Source organism: Salvia splendens, chromosome 15, assembly GCF_004379255.2.
Source record: "Salvia splendens isolate huo1 chromosome 15, SspV2, whole genome shotgun sequence".
NCBI lineage: Eukaryota > Viridiplantae > Streptophyta > Magnoliopsida > Lamiales > Lamiaceae > Salvia > Salvia splendens.
Genome location: NC_056046.1, coordinates 15,191,043 through 15,216,951, shown reverse-complemented (window position 1 = coordinate 15,216,951; position 25,909 = coordinate 15,191,043). Strand labels below are relative to the sequence as shown.

Below are 25,909 nucleotides of genomic sequence, written 5' to 3'. Positions count from 1 at the left end.
AGAGACAACCAAGAATGAGTTTGTCCCACATCGAAAGTGGAACATAAAACATTCAAGGATCTCTCTATAATAGAGAGACAACCAAGAATGAGTTTGTCCCACATCGAAAGTGGAACATAAAATATTCAAGGATCTCTCTATAATAGAGAGACAACCAAGAATGAGTTTGTCCCACATCGAAAGTGGAACAAAAAATATTCAAGGATGTCTCTATAAAAGAAAGACAACCAAGAATGAGTTTGTCCCACATCGAAAGTGGAACATAAAACATTCAAGGATCTCTCTATAATAGAGAGACAACCAAGAATGAGTTTGTCCCACATCGAAAGCAGAACATAAAATATTCAAGGATCTCTCTATAATAGAGAGACAACCAAGAATGAGTTTGTCCCACATCGAAAGTGGAACATAAAACATTCAAGGATCTCTCTATAATAGAGAGACAACCAAGAATGAGTTTGTCCCACATCGAAAGTGGAACATAAAACATTCAAGGATCTCTCTATAATAGAGAGACAACCAATAATGAGTTTGTCCCACATCGAAAGTGGAACATAAAACATTCAAGGATCTCTCTATAAAAAAGAGACAACCAAGAATGAGTTTTATAAATTCGCAAGCCCATCAAATATATATGGGCTATTACGAATTTCTTGTATTTATTTATTTGTAAAAATTGTTTTTAAATATAAAAATAATTTTTATAAATAAAAAGTATTTTTTTAAAAAAATTTGATTTTTTTTAAAAAAATTGAATTATTGCGTCAGCGTGACGACACCCACTCGCGGGCCAGCGAGTGGGCGTCACGCATGCATCGGGCGTGCGACACGTCGCCCAGGCGCGTGGTGGGACGACGCGTCCCGTGTCTCGCGTGTACGGGCTACGGGACGGGCTGGCGCGCGGCTAGGGACGGGACGATCGTTGCAACGCGTCCCGCGGAGGACCCGTCCCTCCGGGACGAAACGCGAGCCCGGCGCGGGACGCGTAGTGGATGGTCTAATTTGTTCGTAAATTAAGTCTTAATTGAAACAGTTGAAAATAAAGGGTCAAAATTTAATAATGCCCAATAATTTGGATTGGATTCGACTTATCTCTTTTTTTTTTGTTTAAAACCAGGTGTACCGAATCTGCCTTTTGGCGGAATCCGACTAGTCCTGCTCGACCGGGCTTGCGGATTAAGGCCGAAAGTCTCCCAACGGGTGGCGGGGTTTGAACCCGTGACCTCAAGGTCACCACAGCTCCGCGCTACCAACTGCGCTGCGACCCGTTGGTTGAATTCAACTTATCTCTTTATCTTTATGTGTAAGACATCAACCGGATATTGATACAAGGCGGTCAACTCTCAGCAGCTAAAAAATACTTTCATATGCTATTTTTAAGAGCATCTCCTATCACTTATACTAAGTTCAAACTCATTTTAGTGTAAATGTAATATCAAGTATGATTTTACTCTAACCATTTACACTAAACTCAAACTTAAAAGAATATTCTCTATATTATGCCTTTTTTACTCACAAAATTTGAAAACTTTTAGGTTCGGGTTTAGTGTAAACTTAAATATATGTATTTTTTCCCAAACACCAAAAATGAAATTGATTTTAGAGTACTATTGGGACTAATTACCTATCTCATTTTAAGTTTTAGTATACCAGAGTTGGTCTATGAAAAGACACTATCTATCATTTTTGAGAAAAGGTTAATATTGCGGACGAAATGGTAGTTATTAGAGTGTTATATATTGCTCAACTAATTTATTTATATTAGCTGAAATAAAACCTTAATAAATACATAACCAACTGAATTTTATATTAAAGACATATGAATAAAATCAAGGGTAAATTGCTTCAAAAGTCGTCAACTTTGCAAATAGTTTGGTATTTCCCATAAAGTTTAAAAGTTGCATGAAAAGTCATGAACTTTACATTTGGGTGCCGATTTCCCGTGTCGGGTATTCCGGCCATTCGGGAATTGTGAGGTGGAGGAATCGCCACCCTACCTATGGAGGAAACACGATGGGATTGTAGATTGACGAATCGCGACCAGTTACATGTCGCAATGGAGAAGAAAGAGTTGAAAGCTCGACGAGAATTGAGATTTCTGTCACAGAGAGAAGAGACATAAACTCTAAATTGATATACATTTTAATTTAATTGAAGCTAAAAAACGACGTCGTTTTATTGTTCTGCCGGAGATTTTGCCATGTCACGCCTCCGGTGAGCCACGCAGGATTAGTTTTTGCCGGAAATATACCGGGTCGGGTCATACGGGAAATTTGCAACACCTGGTAAAGTTCATGACTTTTCAGGTAACTTTTAAAGTTTACGGGAAATACCAAACTATTTGCAAAGTTGACGACTTTTGAAGCAATTTACCCTAAAAGCAACCCATAAATTCCAACACTACATGTGGCGTTGATTAAATTTGCAATCACCAACCTCTGTTTTACCAAGAATGTTACTACATTTGAATATTTGAATTAAAACACCTCCTACACATCACACAAGTGTAAATAAAATCATAGCTAGGTACATATCCATATACAGATTTAATTTGTTTTCAATACAATATTAAAACACAATTAACTCGGAAGGTAAACAAGCCTCGTTGTAGCTTAATGATCGATCTCCCCCTCCTATAATTAAAAATCACTAGACCTCAATACAATCAAATTAATATCTAAACTAAATTTCAGTGGCAATTCAAATCTTGAATTCCCTGCGTCCTCACAATCAAATTCATGGTGCAATTCAATTTGGCTATAACCAAATTCTTTTTAATAGCTTGCGTAATCTTCACCTTCCCACTAACCTTCATATAGCTACTAATACTCAAAATTCCAACGCTTAAATCCCCCTTTAATCTTTCAACTTCCCTAATTTTATCCACCATAACTACCACCCTAACATCCACACGAACCCTCTTCCGGGCCCGGGCCTCCCCCGCCGGGCCTTCCGCCTGGCCCACCAGCGATCCGCCGTAGTACAAAAATGTCGCCACGTTGCCAAACCGGTACGGCGCCACGTTCGGGTTCTTGACCTCAAGCCCGAACCCGAACGTCAAGTTACGGCCCGGCCCGAAGCCCAATGTGCCGTTAAGCTCGGCGACGCCCTCCACGGTGACGGGATTCACCTTTAGCGACGGAATCTTGACGTGTAAGACTGTGAACATGAGCACTAGCACGACCGTGAACGCGATTAAGAGGATCGCGGAGGAGCAGCCGCAAAGCTTGATGAACCTCTGGCGCCGGCGGCAGAGTAGCGGGCCGAGCTCGTCTGGGAAGGCGTTGGAGCGGTCGTAGTCGTCGATGTCGACGCGGTGGGCTGCCGGAGCTAAGGGCTTTACTTGCTCTTTCTTTTCGGACATGGCTTTGTTGTGTTGATTGGAATTTTGTGTTTTTTGTGTGAGGAAATAGTGAGTGGGTATTAAGGGAGAATACAACTAACATATGTTTGGACGCATTTATTTGACTAAGGGCTTTTTTTTTAAATAAGTGGAGAGAGTTGATTTTATGAGACGGATAAGTGAAGTCATTAATTAGTCAAGGAAGGTTCTAATTATAATAACAATGGGAAAATTGGGTGTGATAAGTTCTTAGAAGTTCCATGTTGACTTGGACTAACGACTTTCAGACGTCTAAATTATGGCATGCTTGGTAACCTTGTTAAATTAAAATCATACAATACATTTTAATTTAACTGCGTTTAATAGTAAAAAGTTGTCACCATAGAAACGGGCATGGATTAATAAAAACTGGCCAAGTTCGTTTTAACATGGCTGCCAAACAACTATGGTGTCATTCCGTTGTCATAATTAATACTAGTATAATACATCTAGTAGTGAATTTTGAGATTATTTTAGTTGATAGGAGTGGCTATTACTAATTATCACATGATTATTCATTTATGATTAAGTTGTAAGATTCAATCTCATTAATAAAACACAATACATATTTAATTCTGAGATATAATCTTGCAAATCGGACGGCTAAACTAAATACTGTATTAAACTGTTAAAAGAGATTGTTTACTTATGTGATGATGTTTTGTGAAATTTTTTATGTCGATTTTTGCATATTGATAAGATATAGTACTATGAATTTCATTGTTCAAATAGAATTTGTCACATTGTGAACTGTACAAGTGTTAGAAAAATGATTTGAAGTGTGAAAGTGGAATAAGTGTTAGGGTGAGTTAAGTGGACTTATAGAATAAGACAAATAAAAAGGAAATTGTAACAAAATTTTCGCCCAGAGAAAAGTAGTAGTACTACTTTTTTGAGACAGTCGATCATAGAATTATTGCGTAGATAGTATTTTTGGAGACCAATTAATCGTACAATTTTCCTAAATAAAGGGAGTTGTCTCTGGTTCAGTTTTCAGCTTTCTACCAAATTAAAAGTACAAGTACCAAAAGATAAAAAAAAAATTACATTAATGTAAATACAACTCAAGTGCATAAAACATTACTAGCATATTTCAATTAATTCAAAATAGAAATTAATAATCCATAATAAAGAAACAACAACCAATTTATAAGAATCTATGCAAGGCCAGATACATTCAAACAAATATACTCCGTAGTTTATAGTTTTGTATCAACCAATAAAGAGCTAGTTTTTGTTTATTTCATTTTGATTCTGAGTGCGTAAGGAAATTGTTACTTAAATCAGTTTTTTAATCTCATTGGTATATATATATATAGGGAGATGATCAAAATAAAAATGCATTTAAATCTAGAAATGCAGCCCAAATCTTGGCCCTAGGATTAGATGATCTAATGGTCAATAATTAATCAAAAACACGGAAGATCACAATTAAGCAATTTTAGGTCATATTATAATATTTGGATTTAATATCATGCTAAGATCATTTTAGGTCATGCTTTGTTAGCATGACCTAAAAATTAACTAACTATGACCTAAAAGTGCTCTACGTATGATATTGTTCTGCGTTTCTGTATTTAAATCTAGTTTTGTATAGAAAACCATATATATATATAGGGGTGCGTTAAAATGATAACGATATTTATGGTGATAACCTAATAACCTATCATTTTATGGGTCAAAAATATCATTTTTACTAAAAATGATATTTATATACTATAAAATGATATTTTTTCAGCATGCATAAAATGATACTTTTAATCCATAAAATGATATTCTATTTTATAAAATGATACTCCCTCCGTCCCGGACTACTCGAACGTTTCCTTTTCGGCACGGAGATTAAGGAATGAGTAATAGACAAAGTCAAATATTACGGCTGTAGGTGATAATTTTTACTAAAAATGGAAAGAGTGCAAATAACTTGGGACGCCCAGAAAGGAAATAAGTGCAAGTAGTCCGGGACGGATGGAGTATATTTCATCCATAGAATGATAGGTTATTAGGTTATCACCATAAATATGAGTATAACCCTTTATTTTATGGACGAAAAGTATCATTTTATAGAACATGATATCATTTTATGGATTAAAAGTATCATTTTATGCATGCTGAAAAAATATCATTTTATAGTGTATAAATATCATTGTTAGTAAAAATGATATTTTCGACCCATAAAATGATAGGTTATTAGGTTATCACCATAAATATGGTTATCATTCTAACAGGCCCCTATATATATAGATATATATATAGAGTTCCATTATTCACAAATCCACTCTTAAAGACCGAACCACCGAACCATACCAAATTAGGGTTTTTAGATCTAGTTTTTTATGGATGAGAGACACAAATTTATCAATTATTTTTGCCATCATCACGAGCCTATTTTAATTCATCCGAAGGTAAATAAGTCATACTAACATGTTACGAAGATTTAACTTCATTCCAGTAGGTTTTTACTTCATTCCAGTAGGATTATTACTTCATTCCAGTACGTAAATGTTGTTTCGCCGTCGCGTGCCGTTCTTTCTCTCTACAATATCTATCACCACCGCCACAACGCTGATATGGTATAATAAACACATGGAATGATGTAATAAATTATTGGAATGAAGTATGTGTAGAAGCATTTGAAGTCCTACTGGAATGAAGTAAAAACCTTATCCAATGAAGTAATAACGTTTCTGAATGAAGTAATAAACTTACTTGAATAAATTGCATTTTTTAATGTAAATAAAGTAAAAACTCAGGTCAATGAATTCAAATGAAATATATGTTGAATCATTTCAAAACCTACTGGAAGAATGTAAAAACATGTTGTAGTTTCAAGGTATTACGTACGGAATGAAGTAATAAACCTATACAATGAAGTAAAATGGGCTTGTAATGAAGACCGAAAAATTTACACAGCAGCACATCTCATCAAAAAAACTAGATCTAATGGCCCAGATTTGGTCTCTAGTTCGGTCTTTAAAATTGGTTCGACATTGATCACAACTATATATATGTGATCAATGTCGAACCAATTTTAAAGACCGAACTAGAGACCAAATCTGGGCCATTAGATCTAGTTTTTTGATGAGATGTGCTGCTGTGTAAATTTTTCGGTCTTCATTACAAGCCCATCTTACTTCATTGTATAGGTTTATTACTTCATTCCGTACGTAATACCTTGAAACTACAACATGTTTTTACATTCTTCCAGTAGGTTTTGAAATGATTCAACATATGTTTCATTTGAATTCATTGACCTGCGTTTTTACTTTATTTACATTAAAAAATGTAATTTATTCAAGTGTGCTTATTACTTCATTCAGAAACGTTATTACTTCATTGGATAAGGTTTTTACTTCATTCCAGTAGGACTTCAAATGCTTCTAGACATACTTCATTCCAATAATTTATCACATCATTCCATGTGTTTATTACAACATATCAGCGTTGTGGCGGTGGTGATAGATATTGTAGAGAGAAAGAACGGCACGCGGCGGCGAAACCGCATTTACGTATTGGAATGAAGTAATAATCCTACTGGAATGAAGTAAAAACATACTGGAATGAAGTAAAAACCCACTGGAATGAAGTAAAAACTTCGTAACATGTTAGTATGACTTATTTACCTTCGGATGAATTAAAATGGGCTCGTGATGAAGGCGAAAATAATTGATAAATTTGTGTCTCTCATCCATTAAAAAGTAGATCTAAAAACCCTAATTTGGTATGGTTCGGTGGTTCGGTCTTTAAGAGTGGATTTGTGAATAATGGGACTATATATATATATATATATATATATATATATATATATATATATATATATATATATATATATAGGGTTGCGTTAAAGATAGAACCATTCTTAAGTGTAGAACCTAGAACTCTACATATTTTATTCATTGGATGAGGAAAAAATGACGGTCAAGATTAAAAATCATACATATTAGTTTTGGTTGTAATGGGAAGTTGTTGTGCAAATCAACACCATTGGATTAAAAGATCTAACGACCTCCGTTTGGCATTTGTTCTACGTTTAAGAATGGTTCTACGTTTAAGAATGGTTCTATCTTGTCACAATCCTATATATATATAGGGGAGTGATCAAGATATAACTAATTTTAAGTGTATAACTAGAGAACAAATCTCAGCCACTCATTATCTCAATCTAATGACTAAATTAAGTATTCATTTTCTATTAATAAAAATTGCATTGGGGTATTTTAGGAAATCAACTTTGTTCTCATATTTTCACACACACATCATTCACGCTCACACACAAACACACACTCTCTCCTTCTCCCACGAAGGAGGTGGCGGAGCAGCTTGCACCTCCTCTCCGGCGTCACCCTCCTCTGGCCTGCCTGCCTCTCACGGCTACCTCTCCATCTGTGGCCCTCTCCATCTGCTTCGCCGACGACGTCTCGCTCCACGCCGAAGTCCTCGACAGCGGGAGCTCGAGAAATTAGCGGCCAAATCGACCAAATTATCGTCTCTGAAGATCGAGATTCACCGGCGGAGCGCCCGAGGCTACGGATTCGGCAGCGGCGGCAAGCTGCTTGGCTATGCGGTGGTGCACTTTGATTTGAGGGGTATTCTCGACGATATGGTGCACTTGATTGATTTTATGCTTCATGATGCGTTTATTGATAAAAAAACCGATTAATTTGGGGAGTGATATGGAGCTAGTTAAACAGCTGATTAGCAACGATAACCGCAGCGGTTTGGTGTTCAATCATGATGAGGGGAAGAGCGTGGAGACGGCGGCGGGTGAAATAGTCCTCGTTGCTGTTGCGCTGCTTGAAAAACAGGGGCAAGATCATGGCGTTACCTTTACTACTCGTGTTGTTTACGAATCTAACTTGCCTTGCCCATTTGGTTTACCTTCTTCTATTCTTGCTCACTCACTGTTGCTGTAGTCTCTGTAGAGAGAGATCTTTGGATTGTGTAGACTGTAGTAGTAACTTTTTTTGTTTCTAGTTGCGCCCGACACTCACTCAATACACGAAAGCAACGTGTTACATGAATTTGGATTTGTATTAGTATTAGTATTAGTATTAGTATTAGTATTAGTATTAGTATTAGTATTAGTATTATTGAATTATGTTGAGTTCTTTCCTCATACTTATACATTTTTAACATCTACACTTGTAATTAGCTTGATTTTGTTACTCCATCCACACAGATATTCATGTAGTTTTATTCTGTATCAGTAAGTTTTCTATTTTATGATCTGAGATCCATTCTTGATTAACAATAATACAATTATGTTATAACCATATTTTTACTTCACTAATGTTAACAAAATACATCACTATAGCAAAAAATCAAAGAAACATCACTATAACCGTGTTTTTACTTCACTGTTGTTAACAAAACACATCACTCTTATTATGATTTTACTTCACTCTTGTTCACAAAACACGTCACTCTTATTATGATTTTACTTCACTCTTGTTCACAAAACACATCACTCTTATTATGATTTTACTTCACTCTTGTTCACAAAACACGTCACTCATACTCTTGTTCACAAAACACATCACTCTTATTATGATCTTACTTCACTCTTGTTCACAAAACACGTCACTCTTATTATGATTTTACTTCACTCTTGTTCACAAAACACGTCACTCTTATTATGATTTTACTTCACTCTTGTTCACAAAACACGTCACTCTTATTATGAATTTACTTCACTCTTGTTCACAAAACACGTCACTCTTGTTCACAAAACACGTCACTCTTATTATGATTTTACTTCACTCTTGTTCACAAAACACGTCACTCTTATTATGATTTTACTTCACTCTTGTTCACAAAACACGTCACTCTTATTATGATTTTACTTCACTCTTGTTCACAAAAAACGTCACTCTTATTATGATTTTACTTCACTCTTGTTCACAAAACACGTCACTCTTATTATGATTTTACTTCACTCTTGTTCACAAAACACGTCACTCTTATTATGATTTTACTTCACTCTTGTTCACAAAACACGTCACTCTTATTATGATATTACTTCACTCTTGTTCACAAAACACATCACTCTTATTATGAATTTACTTCACTCTTGTTCACAAAACACGTCACTCTTATTATGATTTTGCTTCACTCTTGTTCACAAAACACATCACTCTTATTATGATTTTGCTTTACTCTTGTTCACAAAACACATCACTCTTAGCATTATTTTACTTCACTCTTAGCATGATTTATAACACATCACAATTACTTTAGCAACGTCATTAGTTATTCAGCTTCTTATTTGTAAATAGTTACTAATGTTAACCAATTTTTTCCCATTTCAATAAAAATAAATTGACCAACAATAACGCATACAATACATCAAAATATAAATACAATATAGATGGGTTCCTTTATTATCTTATAAAATGTTCAAGCCAATAAAATGACGAACAACAAAGCAACTATATGAAACTGATTCAAAATTATAAATAATTATAAAAACACCTACACTCATTAATATACAAAATTCATGCATACATAAACCTCTCCACACACTCACACACACACACACAAAACTTCGAGAGAGACGAAATGGCTGAAACCGCCGCGGCGGCGGCGCGCTTCTCCTCAATTGAGAAATGCGACCTCTCCAGCTCGAACCGCCACTCAATCGCGGCGGATCTCGACGGAACGCTCCTGATCTCCCGCTCCTCCTTCCCTTACTTCATGCTCATGGCGATCGAGGTCGGCAGCCTCCTCCGCGGCCTCATCCTCCTACTCGCCTTCCCGCTCATCGCCGTCGCCTACTTCTCCAGATCCGACACGCCTTCGTTCAGCTCCACCACGCCCAACAGCATGCTCCCCTCCATCTCCATGTTTGTAATTTTGTCTGTGAAGTGACAATTATACCCCCGCCTTGCTATTGTGGAGTAAATTTGTGATTGAGGGAACTAATATCTCATTAAATTCGAAAATTAATACTAGCCCTTGATTTTTTTGATCTTGTGGCTATTATTTGTTCTCTAGTTATTTGGTTAAGATGTGTTTGCCATAGATCACTACCCTATATATATATATATATATATATATATATATATATATATAGAGGATTAGTAAGGAATCTCAACTACCTTACGATGGCCAAATTTTAAGTAGGAATGATTAAGACAACTTATATTAGATCACTAAATTGCTAAATATGAATGGGGCTTAATTGAAATGTGTGTATAAGAGCATCCTCAATGGCATTCCTTAATTATAAATAGAAATGTCGTACATTATTTATGGTCCTCATATCACTTTTATCCATTTTTTTATTTCCTTCATTAACTAAATTTATAAATCATCTAAAAATTAAAATTCAATTTATTATTTTATTCATTCATTTTAATTAATCTAAAATTGAGAAATAGTATAACTTTGATTTTTATGTAATTTGTAAATTTAATAATGTCAATAATAATCACCGAAGTCTTAGAATTAAAATAACATACACAAAATAAAGAGTCATGCTGAATACTCTCAATTATTAATTAGGTAGTATGATTAAAGGGAATTAATAGAGTGATTAATTTGGTCACAAGTCAAAACAACTATGTATGTCACTGACATCAATTTCAAGTTTTCCACAATATTCTAGAGATTATTGAATTCTCAATTCTACATTAACGGAAACCTTTTGATATATAATGTGAAATACAGAAGCTGAAATAAATAATTATGTATGCATTAATTCATTTTCTTGCTTTTTGGTTTCTTTTACACATAGACACTAGATTTTTGTGGTTTATATAAGGAGGTGTTTGGTTTGGCAAATAAGAGTATTAAATGTCCAAAACTAACATTTTCTCATGTTTGGTTTGATGAATACCATTTCAATAGGGCCTCCATTAATGAGTCCGGCCCGCCTCATTTTTGCCCATTTCATTAGTTAGGGTATCTTCCAAATTTTGGCAGAAACGTTTTCTACCTCGGAGTGTTAACTTCATTGGAAAACTGAAATGACCCATTTGTCCTCATCTTCTTCAATCACGTAACATTTCACCTCCTTTTCTTAACATTTTTTTTACCGCCGCGTGCTCTCGTCTTTTCTCCGCGGAATCATCAATTGGCATCGGCTTCTTCTGGGACTTCGAGTTAAATACCCACGTCGACCAAGGTAAGCTTCCACCTGCGTATTTGAATGTTAATTTCGTGAGTGAAGCCCACAAATTTATCTTGTGGGTTTCGATTAAACAGTTTCAGATTTGTAACAATAATCTGTGTTGCATCCATTCAACTCTCATAATTGACTATTTCTAGCATTGTGCTGCATATTCTAGCTGAATATTGTGGTTAAACTATCCGAGATTCATATTTATGTGAACTACCTAATTGCAGTTGTGCTGCTGTGCAAATTCATTGACTATTCCTGATGTGTGTCTTGATTGGAGTTTTATTGCTCAACAAATCAAGAAACTAAACATTGGATTCTCAAAGAAATATAAGTGAATAACTGGTTGAAATAGCTGGTCTTGTGTGTCAATATTTTGAAGTGGTAGTTCTAACTGTCTACGCATATCTGTTCTTTGTAGATGGATTCGCCTGCAAAAAAGGACAAGACCATTGTGCAGATGTTAGAAGAGATAATGAGAAATTATTATATCACCCGTCTTTGTATCATTTTTCTGATCTACACTAAGCTGTCTCAGAATAAGAAAAGGAAGCGTACTCCATTAGTTCTTCCTTATAGCCAGATGGGCAGGGTAGACTTACAAGTCAGTCATATGAATAGGTTAGTCGGTGTTACCGACACTGACTGCTTAGTCAACCTTAGGATGGATAGGAATGCGTTTGGTAGATTATGCTCTATATGCCGACAGCTTGGAACTCTTCGTGACAGAAGGTCGGTTTATATTGAAGAACAATTGGCCATATTCCTAAGCATACTAGCACACCATAAAAGAATCGTATCACTAGATTTGACTTTTTGCGATCGGGCCAAACTATTTCCTACTACGTAAACGAAGTTCTCAAGGCTATCATAAAGATGCACACGTTATTCATTGTGAATCCTGAGCCAGTTCGCGACGACTGTGTCGATTGGAGATGGAAACACTTCAAGGTATTATTTCATCAATTGCAATTAGTTAATATACATTCATCGCACTCGATTGATCATTTGCTATGTGTCTGATTGTGTTGGTTATGTACATTATGTTTCTTGTAGGGATGTCTTGGCGCTCTAGACGGTACTTTCATTAGCGTTTTGGTTCCTTCTGCCCTCAAACCTCGATTTAGGAACAGAAAGGGACAGATAGCAACAAATACATTGGCAGCTTGTGATCGGGATATGCGATTTACATACGTTCAACCGGGGTGGGAGGGATCTGCCGGAGACGCTCGTGTTTTGAGGGATGCGGTAAACCGACCTCATGGTCTGAGAGTCCCATTAGGTATTGTTTCCAATCTTCTGTGTAAATATTTATTTGATATTACGTATTTCTTTTCTGAACAAATACCATTCCTCATACCTAGGGAATTATTACCTCTGTGACAATGGTTATGCAAATAGCAATGGATTTTTGACACCTTACCGAGGCGTCAGATATCACCTTAAAGAATGGGGCCCAAACGCTGATATGCCTCAGAACCCTGTTGAGCTGTACAATATGCGACATACTAAAGCGCGCAATATTATTGAACGAGCATTCGCTGTGCTGAAGATGCGATGGGGCATACTCCGAAGTCCATCATTCTACCCCATCAAGGTGCAAATTCGTATAATTAGTGCATGTTTCTTGTTACACAACTATGTCCGGGGCGAGATGGCTGTTGATCCATTAGAAGCTCTTCTCGAGGATTGGACCGATGGACATGGAGTTGATGAAGACTCCAATGATGTTCCATACGTTGATTTCATCGAAGCAACAAATGATTGGAACAACTTCCGAGATCAATTAGCAACCACATTGTGGAATCAGGTCTAAGTTTGAATCTTCTGTACTTGCATTGCTGATTATTTTTGTTGCATAATAAGAGTCTGATAAAAAAAATTGCATAATTTCTTTTTTGCAGCATATTAGCGGTGGCTGATGATTTTAACTCATGTGGATTAAAGTTGCACATGAGATGCTTACTAGGGTTAGACGAGGATAATATTGGAAATAAGAAAAATATATGAGGATATTTCTGGTATTTCAAGCTATTCTTAAGTGCTTAAAATCCAAACCAAACATTTGAATTTAAACTATAGAAACCATAAAGGACAAACCAAACAATGGAAATATTTCTCTCCTATCATGAAAAGGGAATTACTAACAAGAGCAATTCCTTTTCTTGAGAAACCATAAAGGAAAATTTGGTGAACATAATAAACTAACCTGTCTAAAAGTGGTGCACATCTGATCCTCTATTTCAACATTATTAAATTTATTAATTAAATGATATTTATCATACTAAGACTTATTATAATGAACAATTAACATTTAGTACTAAAATTGAAGCTTACAAAAACAACCCTGTTCATATAATAATACATTATGCTCCAAGATACTATGATGTTAAAAATGGATGTCAATATGAAATTCAATATGGTGTTATATGGAGTACTAGTATCATTAATGAAACTACACATAAAACTAAATAATTTAATTAAATAAAAATCTGCATAAATATAACTTTATTTGTTGGAATCTGGCAAGAGACAATTTCAAAAACAAAATAAAATCTATTTAAACAAATATCAATATATTAATAATTTTAATAGATTACAATTTACATATAACACACAGCTAACAATAACATCTACCGCTGTAGGATATCTTCAGCTTGGCAGAGCTCACATATTAACAAACAATCAACAACAAGTTTTGAAGAGGTTTCTATTTCCCCAAGCTGTAGCTAGGAATTTCTTACTACTACATAGACTACAACAAGCCGAGGAGTGTCACAAATTGAAGGAGAATCCTTCAATCATCTTCAATAACAAAATATATTCCACTAAAAGCTAGTACTAAGAATTTAATACAGTAATAAATACGACAATAGAGTGTTGGCCGATCTCAGAACACAACCGGCATTCTACAAGAAGTAAGATAGTTGTTCCTTTTTCCTTGAACCACCTTCCCCGTGTAAGTCGTTCCATTGCTTCAACTCTGACATTATAGTCCCTTCACTTGCAAAGCTAGGTGCAACCTGTTGTCATTACACCATATTTGGTTCATTAACGCAACAAAAAGCTTGAAAAAATGAGCATATATATCAAAGATCCATGCATTTTAAATAACAAGCTGAATTGTTTGGATTGTGATGCTTACTCGGCAGCCATATATTATCACTAAAACTGAAAACTGACTACTAATTTGGATGAAGGATATAATTGCTCAATTAGGTGATACTTTTTGTGGTTTGGATGTAAATGTAATCATGTAATTACCTGATTCTTTGCGTCTTTCAAATCTTGCATGTTCAATGGCCTGATATTGACTACCCTCTCCCCACCAGACTGCGGCACTTCCTCATCTTTACGCTTCTTTAATGTGCACAACAGATGAAGCATTACGAATATGAAGACGCGTGTGTATATTGATATAAAACGTAACTATGTTAGATAGTTACCTGTTCTTTCTGACATTCTAGCTTTATTAACTCGCGAACAGGTCGGTATGCAGCAGTTATACACAAGTTCTGTTTATGAAATTTTTGTTAGAATCAGAAGATGTTATTTAACTTCATATATGAACACTAAGAACATTTTAAGAACCTTTAAATCACTTCCGCTGTATCCTTCTGTCATTGTTGCAAGCTCTGTAAAGTCCAATCCTTCTGCTTTATCCTTTGCCAATAGCGTCCTTATAATCTTCTCTCTGTTCTCCACAGACGGTAAACCAACCATAATTCTGTGACAATCAACAGATAGTTATAGTAAGAAACGAATTTTCAGCAAACTTGTAGTATTTAAATATGTAGAACTTACCTTCTCTCAAAGCGCCTGATGATTGCTTCATCGAGATCGAATGGCCTATTGGTTGCAGCTAGAACTAGAATTCTTTCACCAGGGTTTGTCAGTAAGCCATCCCAATGAGTCATGAATTCATTCTTAATCTTTCGCATGGCTTCATGTTCCCCACTTTTGTTTCGTTGCCCAAGCATACTGTCAACTTCATCCACGAAAATTATGGTTGGAGATACCTTGCCTGCAAGAGTGAATAGTGCTCGAACTTTCTTTTCATCTTCACCAAACCACTTGGAAGCTATAGTAGACATTGAAACATTGATAAAGCTTGCTCCAGCTTCGTTAGCTATGGCCTTGGCCAGCATAGTCTTTCCCGTACCAGGAGGCCCGAAAAGCAGTATTCCCCTACATGGTTTCAAAAGGCCACCTTCAAAAAGGTCGGGTCTTCTAAGTGGTAGCATCACTAATTCCTGAAGGGAATCCTTTATATCATCTAAGGCTCCTATATCTGCAAATGTCACACCAAGCTCACTCGCTGGTATGACTTCTGGCCGGATGAGTCTTTCAAATTCATTGTCCGGTGCGACTTCCTGATGCAACCAAAATGATAAACAGCTCTATTAATAGAGGAAGAAGAGTATGAGGCATATTCTGCCAATAATTCTTAATGAAGGATAAGTCATTAGGTTGTATTAGAGAATAGAAATAAACAATCAATGCTATTTGCAAGTTCAGAAAAGATAAGCATCCAAAACATGAAAAATTCAACTAAGGAACTAAAAATGAATAAAACTGGAAAATTATCCTTACAGGGGCCTTTGATGCTGGGAGTTCTTCGCTCTGGCTTTCGGGTGCAGTTGTCACTGATTTTGTTTCAGGCACTGATGCAGCAGCTCCATCTAATGGTACCTGTGATTTAACATCATCATATTGCTATTCTCAGACAACAAATAGTATGTATAACTCGAGAAACAAACCTTTGGCTGTTCTACGTGGGCTTCGAGCTTCATGGCACCATTTCCACAAGAATGACTTCCCTGAAATATACCTAACCCATGGGATAGGCTGTTTCAAGATGAGAAAATAAGTAAGCACGTTTACACGCATTCACCCTAGTGATGAATAATAATTTATGAAATGGCACCAAAAAGACCCACCTTGACGAGGATATAACAAGCTTCCCGTTTCTGTAGTCAGGTTCCTTGACATTTGTCAGATGGTGCGAGATAGCTGATACCACGATTTCTTCAATATAGTTGCTAAGAACCATTGTGTCGGCCATACAGACAGAGCCCAAATCATCGCAAGCAATGTCATTAGCAGCAAGTACCTCGCTTATATGATTTTTGTTGTCCTGATATTGGAACATCTTCATATCCTCCTCCAGCTTAGCCTTCCAGTTTACACCATTATTGTCATCGGTCGGGGGCCTAATTTCGATGTTATAAGGAAATAGTGAATAAATGTTGTCATCAACTGATGCATAGCTATCTTCTTGGTCAACAATCCTCGAGCCAAGGATGACTACGGATCCAGACAATTTCTTCAACATTTTCTGGAACATTATATACAGTTTCTGGGATCTACCCAAGAGTGGCTCAACATTCCTGAGGTAGAGTATAATGGGACTGATGTTTGATACTTTGGTAAGAACCTATATCGTTGACACTATACTGTCAGTAGAAATTCTACATAATGTCGTCCATTAGCAGGGGCACATAGAAAAGCATTACACATGAATGGAAATCTTACCTTGTAAAGTGTTTGTATAAAAAGTTTCTCACTAAAACACCAGCCACTTGCACGCTTTGGTGGAGCTAAAAAAGGTTGAGATTCAAGACTAAGAAACATAAATAAAGGTATATGACAACAGAATACTTCATTATATATCAAAACTGATCCACTTAAAAGAAGATTCCTGAACCACATAACTCCCACACTCTGTCAAGGAAGTTAATCTGCAGTAGCCTTGTAAAATGATCAGCTATAGATAGACTAATTTCAAACTGCTATAAAAAATAAGTCCATTTTATCTTAATTTTAGTGGAGGAATTCGATCTTTACAAAAGCATATAATGAAGAGTACATTATATCATTTTCCATTCAACCTGAATTTCCGAGAGTATTCAAAGCAAGATTATTCATGTTTGCTGAGGCAGATGCATTCCTGCGCATCATTCCTGGAGCAGGACCTTCCTGTCCACTGCATGTACATAAGCACGCATATGATGATACATTCATGAACTAATGACATATAAGAAGAAACACAGATAAAATCATACATACTATGACGAAAGATTGACTGCACTACCCTTCCTGCTTAGAGTCCCTACAAACAAAAAGAAAAGTGCATTTAGAAGAACCAAATTAAAGAACATGATGTCAATATATTGAACACTGCGAACGATTTGAACATTAGTAATTGGTGAATTCTAAGATAGGAAGAGTTCGATAGCCAAAGCATTCCCAGGGTTGAAATACAGATCACAAAGAAGTTTTAATTGCATAGGGGCATTCCTTGTTATTCAAAAATCAGTCACTCTGTGCTCTCAAAACCTGACAATTATATGCTTAGATGCACCAAATAATGATGGAGATGCATGATCAATCATGAGCATGGATCACAGTTGTCACTCAATGCAAAATTGCGACTATGAATCAGAACACATAGAGACTATCAGCTGACTAATAAAGAACAACTTGTCATTATTACATTTGGAGATCACACTTCTGTCTAGAAATGTAGGGCACATATCAAGTGAAAATAAACATACATTCATGATCTACACACACAAAAAAAAGGTACAGCTTTAAAAAAAATATATCTATTCATACCTCTTCTCTCCTGTTTAGGCTGAAGCATTGCAAATGATCCAAATAATTCAGATATTCGGCTCAATGTTGCTTCAGATGTAGACCTTTTCAAAGACTATAAAAGGTATATGTCAGAAATTGGAAAGTAGTTCAAACATATAAGCCTCACTTTGTGATTGATGGACTGAAACCCCACATAACCAGATGACAAGTAATACACTTTGTCGGATAAATACACCGAACAAAATGTTTAAACAAATGGTGCACTTACAGGTTCACTGGAACATCCGTACTTGCTCTGAATCTGTTTTCAAAATTCAGATAAGAGACTCACTTAGTAGAAATAGCATAGAGAAATTATCTGATGCCTAAGACAGTACCCTACTCACCTTCAATGAAAAATCAGATGCATCTAACAACAACAACTTGGCCTCAAAAAAGTGCGCTAGGGCCTTAGCAAGCATTTGGTGATACATTTCTAGTAAAACATGAAACATATGACTCATAAACAACCGGTAAGATGTTTGGGAAGAAGAGAAGCTTCAAATAAACCAAATAATCTGAAAGCTAAATGACCTATGAACACGCCCATCGAATTAACAGAAATAATTTAATGCTCAAATTTAATGAGTGTGGGACAATTAGGGTGTAAAAACAGGAAATGCAAATGCGAAAGGGTTGACAAGAATTTATATGTTCATGGAGTATTTACTTGTAGAATCATAACTACCTGCCATATGTGGCCTAAGAGAAGATTTATTTATATGTGAATATTATATGCTTTGAAATTTCAGTTTGTCACGATCAATATGTGAGAGATTAATTTATCATTCCTTCTCCACGGAGTACGTAAATTCAAGAACCTAAGAGTGTTTTTGCAAATTGAATTTGACAATATCTTAATTTTGACTAAAAATATTACTACTAGTTCGGTACATAACTGCTTTACTTCACAAGTGGGCTTCCCTAAAAGATAATTGTATTTAGTTATCATTACATTATTACCATTCACAAGTTGGACTTCCGTAAAATATATTTGTATTTAATTAATCATTACTACTATTACCAAGTCCAAGTATCGTGGAGTAATTATCACATATTCTTCCATTTATATGATTTTATTCACAAGATATCTGCCATACATTACGTCAAACATGTGCTTGGTTATTGGACAAATTATTTAAAATTTCCATTATATAAATTCATAAAAGAAAAAAGAAGAAACAAAACAATAAAAAACACGAGAAGACACAATTAAATAATAGCCATTAGATATTCAAATCAAGGGTCTAGATCATCAGCCCCGGAACGTCAATACGATCCAAAAAATGTGAATAAGGGTATTAAGATCAATTTACAACAAATTAGTTGTAACTAACATTTGAAAAATATCTCATAACTTTAAAACGTATATAACTTTCTCGATTTAAATTATTTTTTTCGCACCACATATATCAAATTAAAGATAATTTCATAAGGATTCTAACGAGATCTCACTTGCATATGTTCCGATGTCAAAATTTGAAAATTTTTTTTGAAAATCTTCATAAATTTCGTTAACAGCTTTATATCAATACACTGCACATAATATGGCAATACAATGCTTGTACAATGTCAATATGAAATTGTATTGACATTGTCATGTTTTTGTGTTGATGTATTTCATACAGTATATTGACATTGTGTTTCTAAACCCTAAATTTGATAGTTGCTACTTGCTATTATCTTTTTAATGTTAAAAAATGAAAAATAAAAATACACATGACAAATTGTAGACCACAAGATTTCTAAAATCCTATGGTCTTAAATTAGTTGTAGTTAGTAATGAAATGGTAAGTTAGCAATTGATCACTTCCCAGAAGAGACCAGTATGAATTTTGAACTATCTATGTCCTTATATATATATATATATATATACACTACAATTTTCTCGTTCCCAAATATTAACAAAAAGAAAACACTCAAACTCCATGTTTATTCCCAAAAAAATGTCAAAAGGAGAAGGGAGAAGCTGCAAGAAATGCTTAGCATATGTTGCAGTGTTCATAGTGTTTCAAGCAGCCATTATTTTAGTGTTGGCTCTCACAGTTATGAAGGTCAAAAGCCCTAAGCTGAGGTTCAACGCTACGGTTGTTGAAACCTTCACCTTCAACAACGGCACAGCCACTTCCATCGAAATGAAGCTCCTCGCTCAGCTCATCATTAAAAACACCAACTTTGGGCATTTCAAGTATGACGAGACCACCCTCGTCATATTGCACAAGGGTGTGCCACTCGGGGAACATGTGATCCCCAAGGGGCGCACCAAGGCCAAGAAAACGCAGAAGTTGGAGATCTCCGTGGATGTGAGCACGGCTAGGGGATCGGGTCCTGAATTGAGAAATGAGATCAATTCTGGAATTTTGAAGCTCAGTAGCCAAGCAAAATTGAATGTGAAGGTGCATTTGATGAAAATCATCAAGAAGAAGAAATCTGGTGAAATGAAATGTGATTGGGACCTCAATTTGGGCACTAGAGAGATTCAGAATTTGAAGTGCTAGTTGATTATAAATTATGTAAATTATCTTCGACGTCTAGCTAGGGGTGTGTATTTTTATTTTTTATAAATATTGGAGTATTTGTTACTTCATGAATATTCATTTTGTATGTTGGTAGATATATACTACTACTCATGGTGGATGTTAATATTTCTTCAATTCCCATTTTAACCCGCTTTATATTTTTTAATAACAAAAAGCTCCAAATGAACCATAGATTAAATAATTTAGGATCAATCCGTAAAAATGTCAAATTTATATATGTTTAATTTGTAAATCAAGAATTAATGTCATTATATATCGTGGAAATTTGGTCAAACGTAATGGAAATAAGCAGAAAGATCTAGTGTTAATATTAAAGTAGCTAGTGTTTTAATTAAAGAACTTATTGACTATAAACCCTCTGAGTCGTTACTATGATTTGAGTCGAGCTAGTTAGGCATGTAAATTAAGTTAAATGAGTTTATTAACCATACAAAATTACTAAATTAATAACGAGAACTCAGACTTAAGCTTATAAGCAATTCCGATACAATCAATAATGTCAAACTCGAAATCATTTGAGATCGGCCATCGACTTATTTCAAATAACTATTAGTAATTGAAATATTTAAAAATACTTTCTCTTCAAACAGCTGTATATATTTTCTTTTTTTTAATCAAAACAGAGTGCTCGTGAATTACCTACTCTAACGCCAACTAGGAATATTGAAGGCTTGACTAATTAAATTTCCACATTATAGATAAGTTCAAAGAGTGGTTTAATTAATTAAATGACAGCGGTTTCATATGCTTTGCTTGCTAATTGAAATGGTACTTTTACTTTCAGCCGTACTTATGTTTTGGTATGATAGAATGGAATGATGAAATAAAATATAATTTCTATTTTTATTTTATTCATTTATTTGGTACAACTATATAATATATAGAGTGGAATGTAAGTGAATAATATATAATATACAAAAAATTGTAATTTCATTCTTATAATCTCCGTTTCATTTCACCCTCCTTCCATTCTATCATATACCAAAAAGACCAGTGTTACTAATTTATCAGGCATATTCTTTTGCATATCCAGTGTTAATTAATAATTTTATTTCACTTATGCACTATGTCCTAGAAGTTGGCTAATTTAATATGGTTAACGACTGAATGCTATTACTATATTATAAACCATAATTCAGTAAAATAAATTTAATCCCATTAACATTATTGCATGACTCAATGAGTTTCATTGTAGATACAGACATACAGCTGTACGTAGATACTATATGTCTTCTTTCTTAAGATATTTGTATTTCACCACAAAATGAAAGATAAAAAACAGTACTACTAGTATAAAATATTTGTATCTAGACACCTTTGCCTTAACTCTTAAAATAAAGCCTAATTCTCGTGGAGAATACATGCGCATCAGATCAATTATTGTACAAAGCATATGTATATTCTCATGTAAATTATATATGTATGTGTTCGTTTAATATTGAAAATGCATCTCTAGGTTCGTTTAATATTCTTTTCCCCATATTTCCTCTCTCTGAAATAATGATTATAAATAATCACTTCTACATTATTCTCTCCCTTACTTAATTTTATCTTCACTTTAATTATTTATAATCATTTTTTCAAGTATCTACATATCTATACATAATAGTAATACGTTTAATGCACATGTTTCAAAAAACTAATGTAAGAAAATTAACAATGGCTTAATTCCTTCCAACTTAATATCAAAAGAATGAATTATTTTAGTACCAGTCTAAATGGTTATATTTGAAAAACTTCAATCGTGCAAAGTAGTATTTGGTATACTTGTACATATTTCATTCAATTCTCACATGATAACTTTAAATATGTTTAAATTATAAGATAAGTATTCATTACTACGCCATGACATATACTACTATAATTTACACGTTTTATCAAGAAGAACGCGGGGACCTCCATTTTTCATTTTTATAATTTTAATATAAAACATTAATTAATCAGGTTGAAATCTTGAGATTGAGGTAAGCATTTTCAGCGCATATATTACCCCATATATAATTTCTCAAACGGCGAGCTATATATATAATACATGTATTATTATCAATACTGATTCTAGCTAGGAATTTCCTCGCGCCTAACTTTATTTCAAAAGATCACCTACAATAATTATTAAGTAATTAACACATTTTTTCGTGTCTAAAACAGTCATTCTTGTTGGAGTTGTTTGAAAGACTAAATACTCAAAGTTTTAAAAAAAATAGCGAGCATGAAAGTTCAATAACTCTAAAATATTCAAAGGCAAAATGTTCACCCAAACAACGCAAGCACAGAGGAGGAAAACATAAGGAAGTAGCCAAAAACAACAAATGAAAGAGTATTTATTTTAATTGTACATACATTTCTAATTTATGTATGAAAGTATAACGTATTTGCATTAAATTTTATCGTGGAACTATCTTAATACAAAATCCATAAAAAAAATTGAAAGATTATTGTAAGGTTTTGAATCACCATAAATTGTCACTTAGTAAGAGTTTTATTAAATATTAATAGCACTTATGACAGTGACATTGCCGCTCTCCTTATATTGTATAATAACAATCACCATCATCGGCGGATCTAGTAGACGGATTGGAGGGGCATTTGCCCTGGCTCGTATTTTCTACTCCACATATATATTACCTATTGTGAAATTTATGTCTTTTAATTTCTCACTAAATTCCCCTCAAAATTTTAAATTTCCTTAATAGATAAATTTGTCCCCTTCCCTGCAAATGTCCCTTATAATCACAGTCACCACATATATTTCTTGTTTCTATCAATCGTCATCTAATTATTTATTTTCTCACAATCTCTATTAATGTCGATCCATATCGCAATTGCTTCCACCGGCATCGTGGCTAAAAAATAAACCTCATCATTCTTAAATAGGATCCCTCAGCGTCAAAATCATAGTCTCGTCTCTGCCTATGACCAGTACATAATTCAAAGCTAAAATATACTCATCATAACCAATGATTAGGTATTACCGAATGTCACCATCCTTATTTGGCTAGTCGGTATAACCAGTTTTTTTTTATTATAGCCATTGTGGTTAATTATGAAAACTGGCTCTATTACAGAGGTGAACTTCATCTCGCCTCTTTTACCCTCTTTTGCTTACGGTTTAGATAGCTCTCGGCTTTTGGCGGTGGTGTTGCTTTTGCCTCTTTGTTGCATTGTCTGTTGGGGGAGATGTGTTGGTCGTGGTTCTGTCGTTCGTTTCTTTTGTGTTTTTACTTTTTGGCTAAATGTCCGTTCTTGTTGTCCGTTTTTTGTTGGGCTGAAACTTTTATTGCTCAACGCCGTTGGTGGTTTGAGCCTTTTATTCAATCAAAAAAATAAACAGCGGTTCTACTATACCATCTTATCTAATCATATTTTATACACTTATCTGCTCAGAAATGTAATCAAATGCAAACTCTAAATATTGTATAAACTCCAAACTATAATCTGGACCGTTAAAAAATATCAACAGATTAATATATAACAGCAACAAAAAATATCAACACAGTGTCAACGGTTGACACCGTGTTGACATTGTGTTGACATCAAAATCTTGATATTTTACACTGTGTTGACATTGTGTTGACGTTGTGTTGATAATGTGTTGAAAAGTTTAGAGTTTGTACAATATATGAGTTTGCATTTTATCATTACCCACTCAATCTACTCATATGTATATACATTTAATCTATGTAATGCATGCTTTCTTCTTTACTTCATTTTACATTACACCAATTAGTCAAGGCCCTTGAAAACGCGCATTAGTCATTTGGTCACAATAGCAACATTACTTAGAAACTTCAGCCTTCCATAATTAATTATTTCCTCCACCTATAAATAGGCTCCCATTTTCTCATATCTAAACACCAATACTCATACAATTTCTTACACATTCGAATCACTTTCAAGAAAAAAAACACTCCAACACTAAATCTTTCTCCACAAAAATGTCAAAAGGAGAAGGAAGAAGCCGCAAGAAATGCTTAGCATACGTCGCAGCATTCATAGTGTTCCAAACAGCCGTCATTTTAGTCTTCGCTCTAACAGTTATGAAGATCAAAAGCCCGAAGGTGAGGTTCGACGCTATGGTTGTCGAAAGCTTCAGCTCCAGCAACAGCACCGCCACTTCCATCAACATGAAGCTGCTCGCGCAACTCACTATTAAAAACACCAACTTCGGCCATTTCAAGTATGACGAGAGCACCCTCGTCATACTGCACAAGGGTGTGCCACTCGGGGAGCATGTTATCCCCAAGGGGCGCACCAAGGCCAAGAAAACGCAGAAGTTTGAGATCTCCGTGGATGTAAGCACGGCTAGGGGATCGGGTCCTGAATTGAGAAATGAGATCAATTCTGGGATTTTGAAGCTCAGCAGCCAAGCAAAATTGAGTGGGAAGGTGCATTTGTTTAAGGTTATCAAGAAGAAGAAATCTGGGGAAATGAAGTGTGATTGGGACATTAATTTGGGCACTAGACAGGTGGAAAATTTGATATGCAATTAATTTTTTTTTTATTTACATATATACACGTATATGTATATGATTTTCGTCGTAGGGATTTGTTGTATTTATTTTGTATTTTTCCTTTACCTGTGCTATTGATTTAATTTTATTTCATGGTGAGTGTCGTTCAATTCGATTTCCTTTTTATTTCCAACCTTTCATTTCTGTTGTATAAAATTGTTAATCAATTATCACTCTCGGTTGTTTGTTGAGTGATTCTTTGTTAAATGATCCTTATGAATCTGAATCAACAATTTGACCAATCATTCTTCAATCATCTAACGCAGAGAACTTCACCGAGAATTATCTTCTTTTCCATGTCATTAACCGAAGAAAATTTCTCCTTTACCAATTAAATTGCAAAACATTATCAATTGAATCATTCACAAACCAATTAAGATTTTATTTTATCATCAATCGAACCATTATTCATGTTTTTCCTGGTCTTATCACAAAATAGATATCTATATGTATAATTTAGATGTTTCTTATTTCTTGAAAAAATGATTTAATTGGTTGATTTAATATCAAGATTGATACTTAAATATTTCTTCTTATAACTCATAGATGATACCAAACATATTTCCACCAGAAGTCTATATTTCTTCTGGCCAGGCCCGTTCCTTGGCCCGTGCGGCCTGTGCGACCCAATTTTCAGGGGCCTCTGAAATATTTCAGCACATATACATGTATTCCTATTTTTTCAGCCCAACAAAGCTATTTCTCTTGTATAGCAACG

At 34.8% G+C, this 25,909-nt stretch overlaps 5 protein-coding genes across 5 annotated transcripts; 3 read left to right on the top strand and 2 right to left on the bottom strand.

Moving 5' to 3' along the window:
- Window positions 1-2,689: 2,689 nt before the first annotated feature.
- LOC121766745 lies at window positions 2,690-3,364 on the bottom strand. The gene has a single exon (XM_042163001.1). It carries the CDS (start codon window positions 3,362-3,364, stop codon window positions 2,690-2,692), a length of 675 nt encoding a protein of 224 aa, XP_042018935.1.
- An 8,929-nt stretch (window positions 3,365-12,293) lies between these two features.
- On the top strand, window positions 12,294-13,563 carry LOC121769563 (protein ALP1-like). The gene is made up of 4 exons (XM_042166412.1): window positions 12,294-12,452; window positions 12,558-12,783; window positions 12,866-13,311; window positions 13,406-13,563. Exons 1-4 carry the CDS (start codon window positions 12,378-12,380, stop codon window positions 13,421-13,423), a joined length of 765 nt encoding a protein of 254 aa, XP_042022346.1. The 5' UTR covers window positions 12,294-12,377; the 3' UTR covers window positions 13,424-13,563.
- A 127-nt stretch (window positions 13,564-13,690) lies between these two features.
- On the bottom strand, window positions 13,691-18,620 carry LOC121769561 (peroxisomal biogenesis factor 6-like). The gene is made up of 14 exons (XM_042166411.1): window positions 18,488-18,620; window positions 18,370-18,402; window positions 18,120-18,213; window positions 17,571-17,613; window positions 17,393-17,487; window positions 17,037-17,101; window positions 16,442-16,938; window positions 16,262-16,349; window positions 16,095-16,193; window positions 15,306-15,874; window positions 15,093-15,228; window positions 14,948-15,016; window positions 14,766-14,861; window positions 13,691-14,524 (listed from the first exon to the last, which is right to left on the bottom strand). The coding sequence occupies exons 1-14, from the start codon at window positions 18,602-18,604 to the stop codon at window positions 14,411-14,413; spliced, it is 2,115 nt and encodes a 704-aa protein (XP_042022345.1). The 5' UTR covers window positions 18,605-18,620; the 3' UTR covers window positions 13,691-14,410.
- Window positions 18,621-20,086: 1,466 nt separating this feature from the next.
- On the top strand, window positions 20,087-20,638 carry LOC121768365 (late embryogenesis abundant protein At1g64065-like). The gene has a single exon (XM_042164848.1). The coding sequence runs from the start codon at window positions 20,087-20,089 to the stop codon at window positions 20,636-20,638; it is 552 nt and encodes a 183-aa protein (XP_042020782.1).
- Window positions 20,639-24,554: 3,916 nt separating this feature from the next.
- LOC121767984 (late embryogenesis abundant protein At1g64065-like) lies at window positions 24,555-25,284 on the top strand. Its single transcript, XM_042164317.1, has one exon. It carries the CDS (start codon window positions 24,616-24,618, stop codon window positions 25,168-25,170), a length of 555 nt encoding a protein of 184 aa, XP_042020251.1. The 5' UTR covers window positions 24,555-24,615; the 3' UTR covers window positions 25,171-25,284.
- The last annotated feature ends 625 nt before the right edge of the window (window positions 25,285-25,909 follow it).

What these genes read in the sequence shown, in the direction of transcription:
- LOC121766745 (XM_042163001.1), bottom strand. Translation starts at nt 3,364, where the DNA reads ATGTCCGAAAAGAAAGAGCAAGTAAAGCCCTTAGCTCCGGCAGCCCAC.
- LOC121769563 (XM_042166412.1), top strand. Translation starts at nt 12,378, where the DNA reads ATGCACACGTTATTCATTGTGAATCCTGAGCCAGTTCGCGACGACTGT. An exon ending in GGAGATGGAAACACTTCAAG is followed by an intron (nt 12,453 to 12,557) that starts GTATTATTTCAT and finishes TGTTTCTTGTAG; the next exon opens with GGATGTCTTGGCGCTCTAGA. An exon ending in TGGTCTGAGAGTCCCATTAG is followed by an intron (nt 12,784 to 12,865) that starts GTATTGTTTCCA and finishes CCTCATACCTAG; the next exon opens with GGAATTATTACCTCTGTGAC.
- LOC121769561 (XM_042166411.1), bottom strand. Translation starts at nt 18,604, where the DNA reads ATGAGTCATATGTTTCATGTTTTACTAGAAATGTATCACCAAATGCTT. An exon ending in CATCTGATTTTTCATTGAAG is followed by an intron (nt 18,403 to 18,487) that starts GTGAGTAGGGTA and finishes TTTTGAAAACAG; the next exon opens with ATTCAGAGCAAGTACGGATG. An exon ending in CCCACGTAGAACAGCCAAAG is followed by an intron (nt 16,194 to 16,261) that starts GTTTGTTTCTCG and finishes GTTAAATCACAG; the next exon opens with GTACCATTAGATGGAGCTGC.
- LOC121768365 (XM_042164848.1), top strand. Translation starts at nt 20,087, where the DNA reads ATGTCAAAAGGAGAAGGGAGAAGCTGCAAGAAATGCTTAGCATATGTT.
- LOC121767984 (XM_042164317.1), top strand. Translation starts at nt 24,616, where the DNA reads ATGTCAAAAGGAGAAGGAAGAAGCCGCAAGAAATGCTTAGCATACGTC.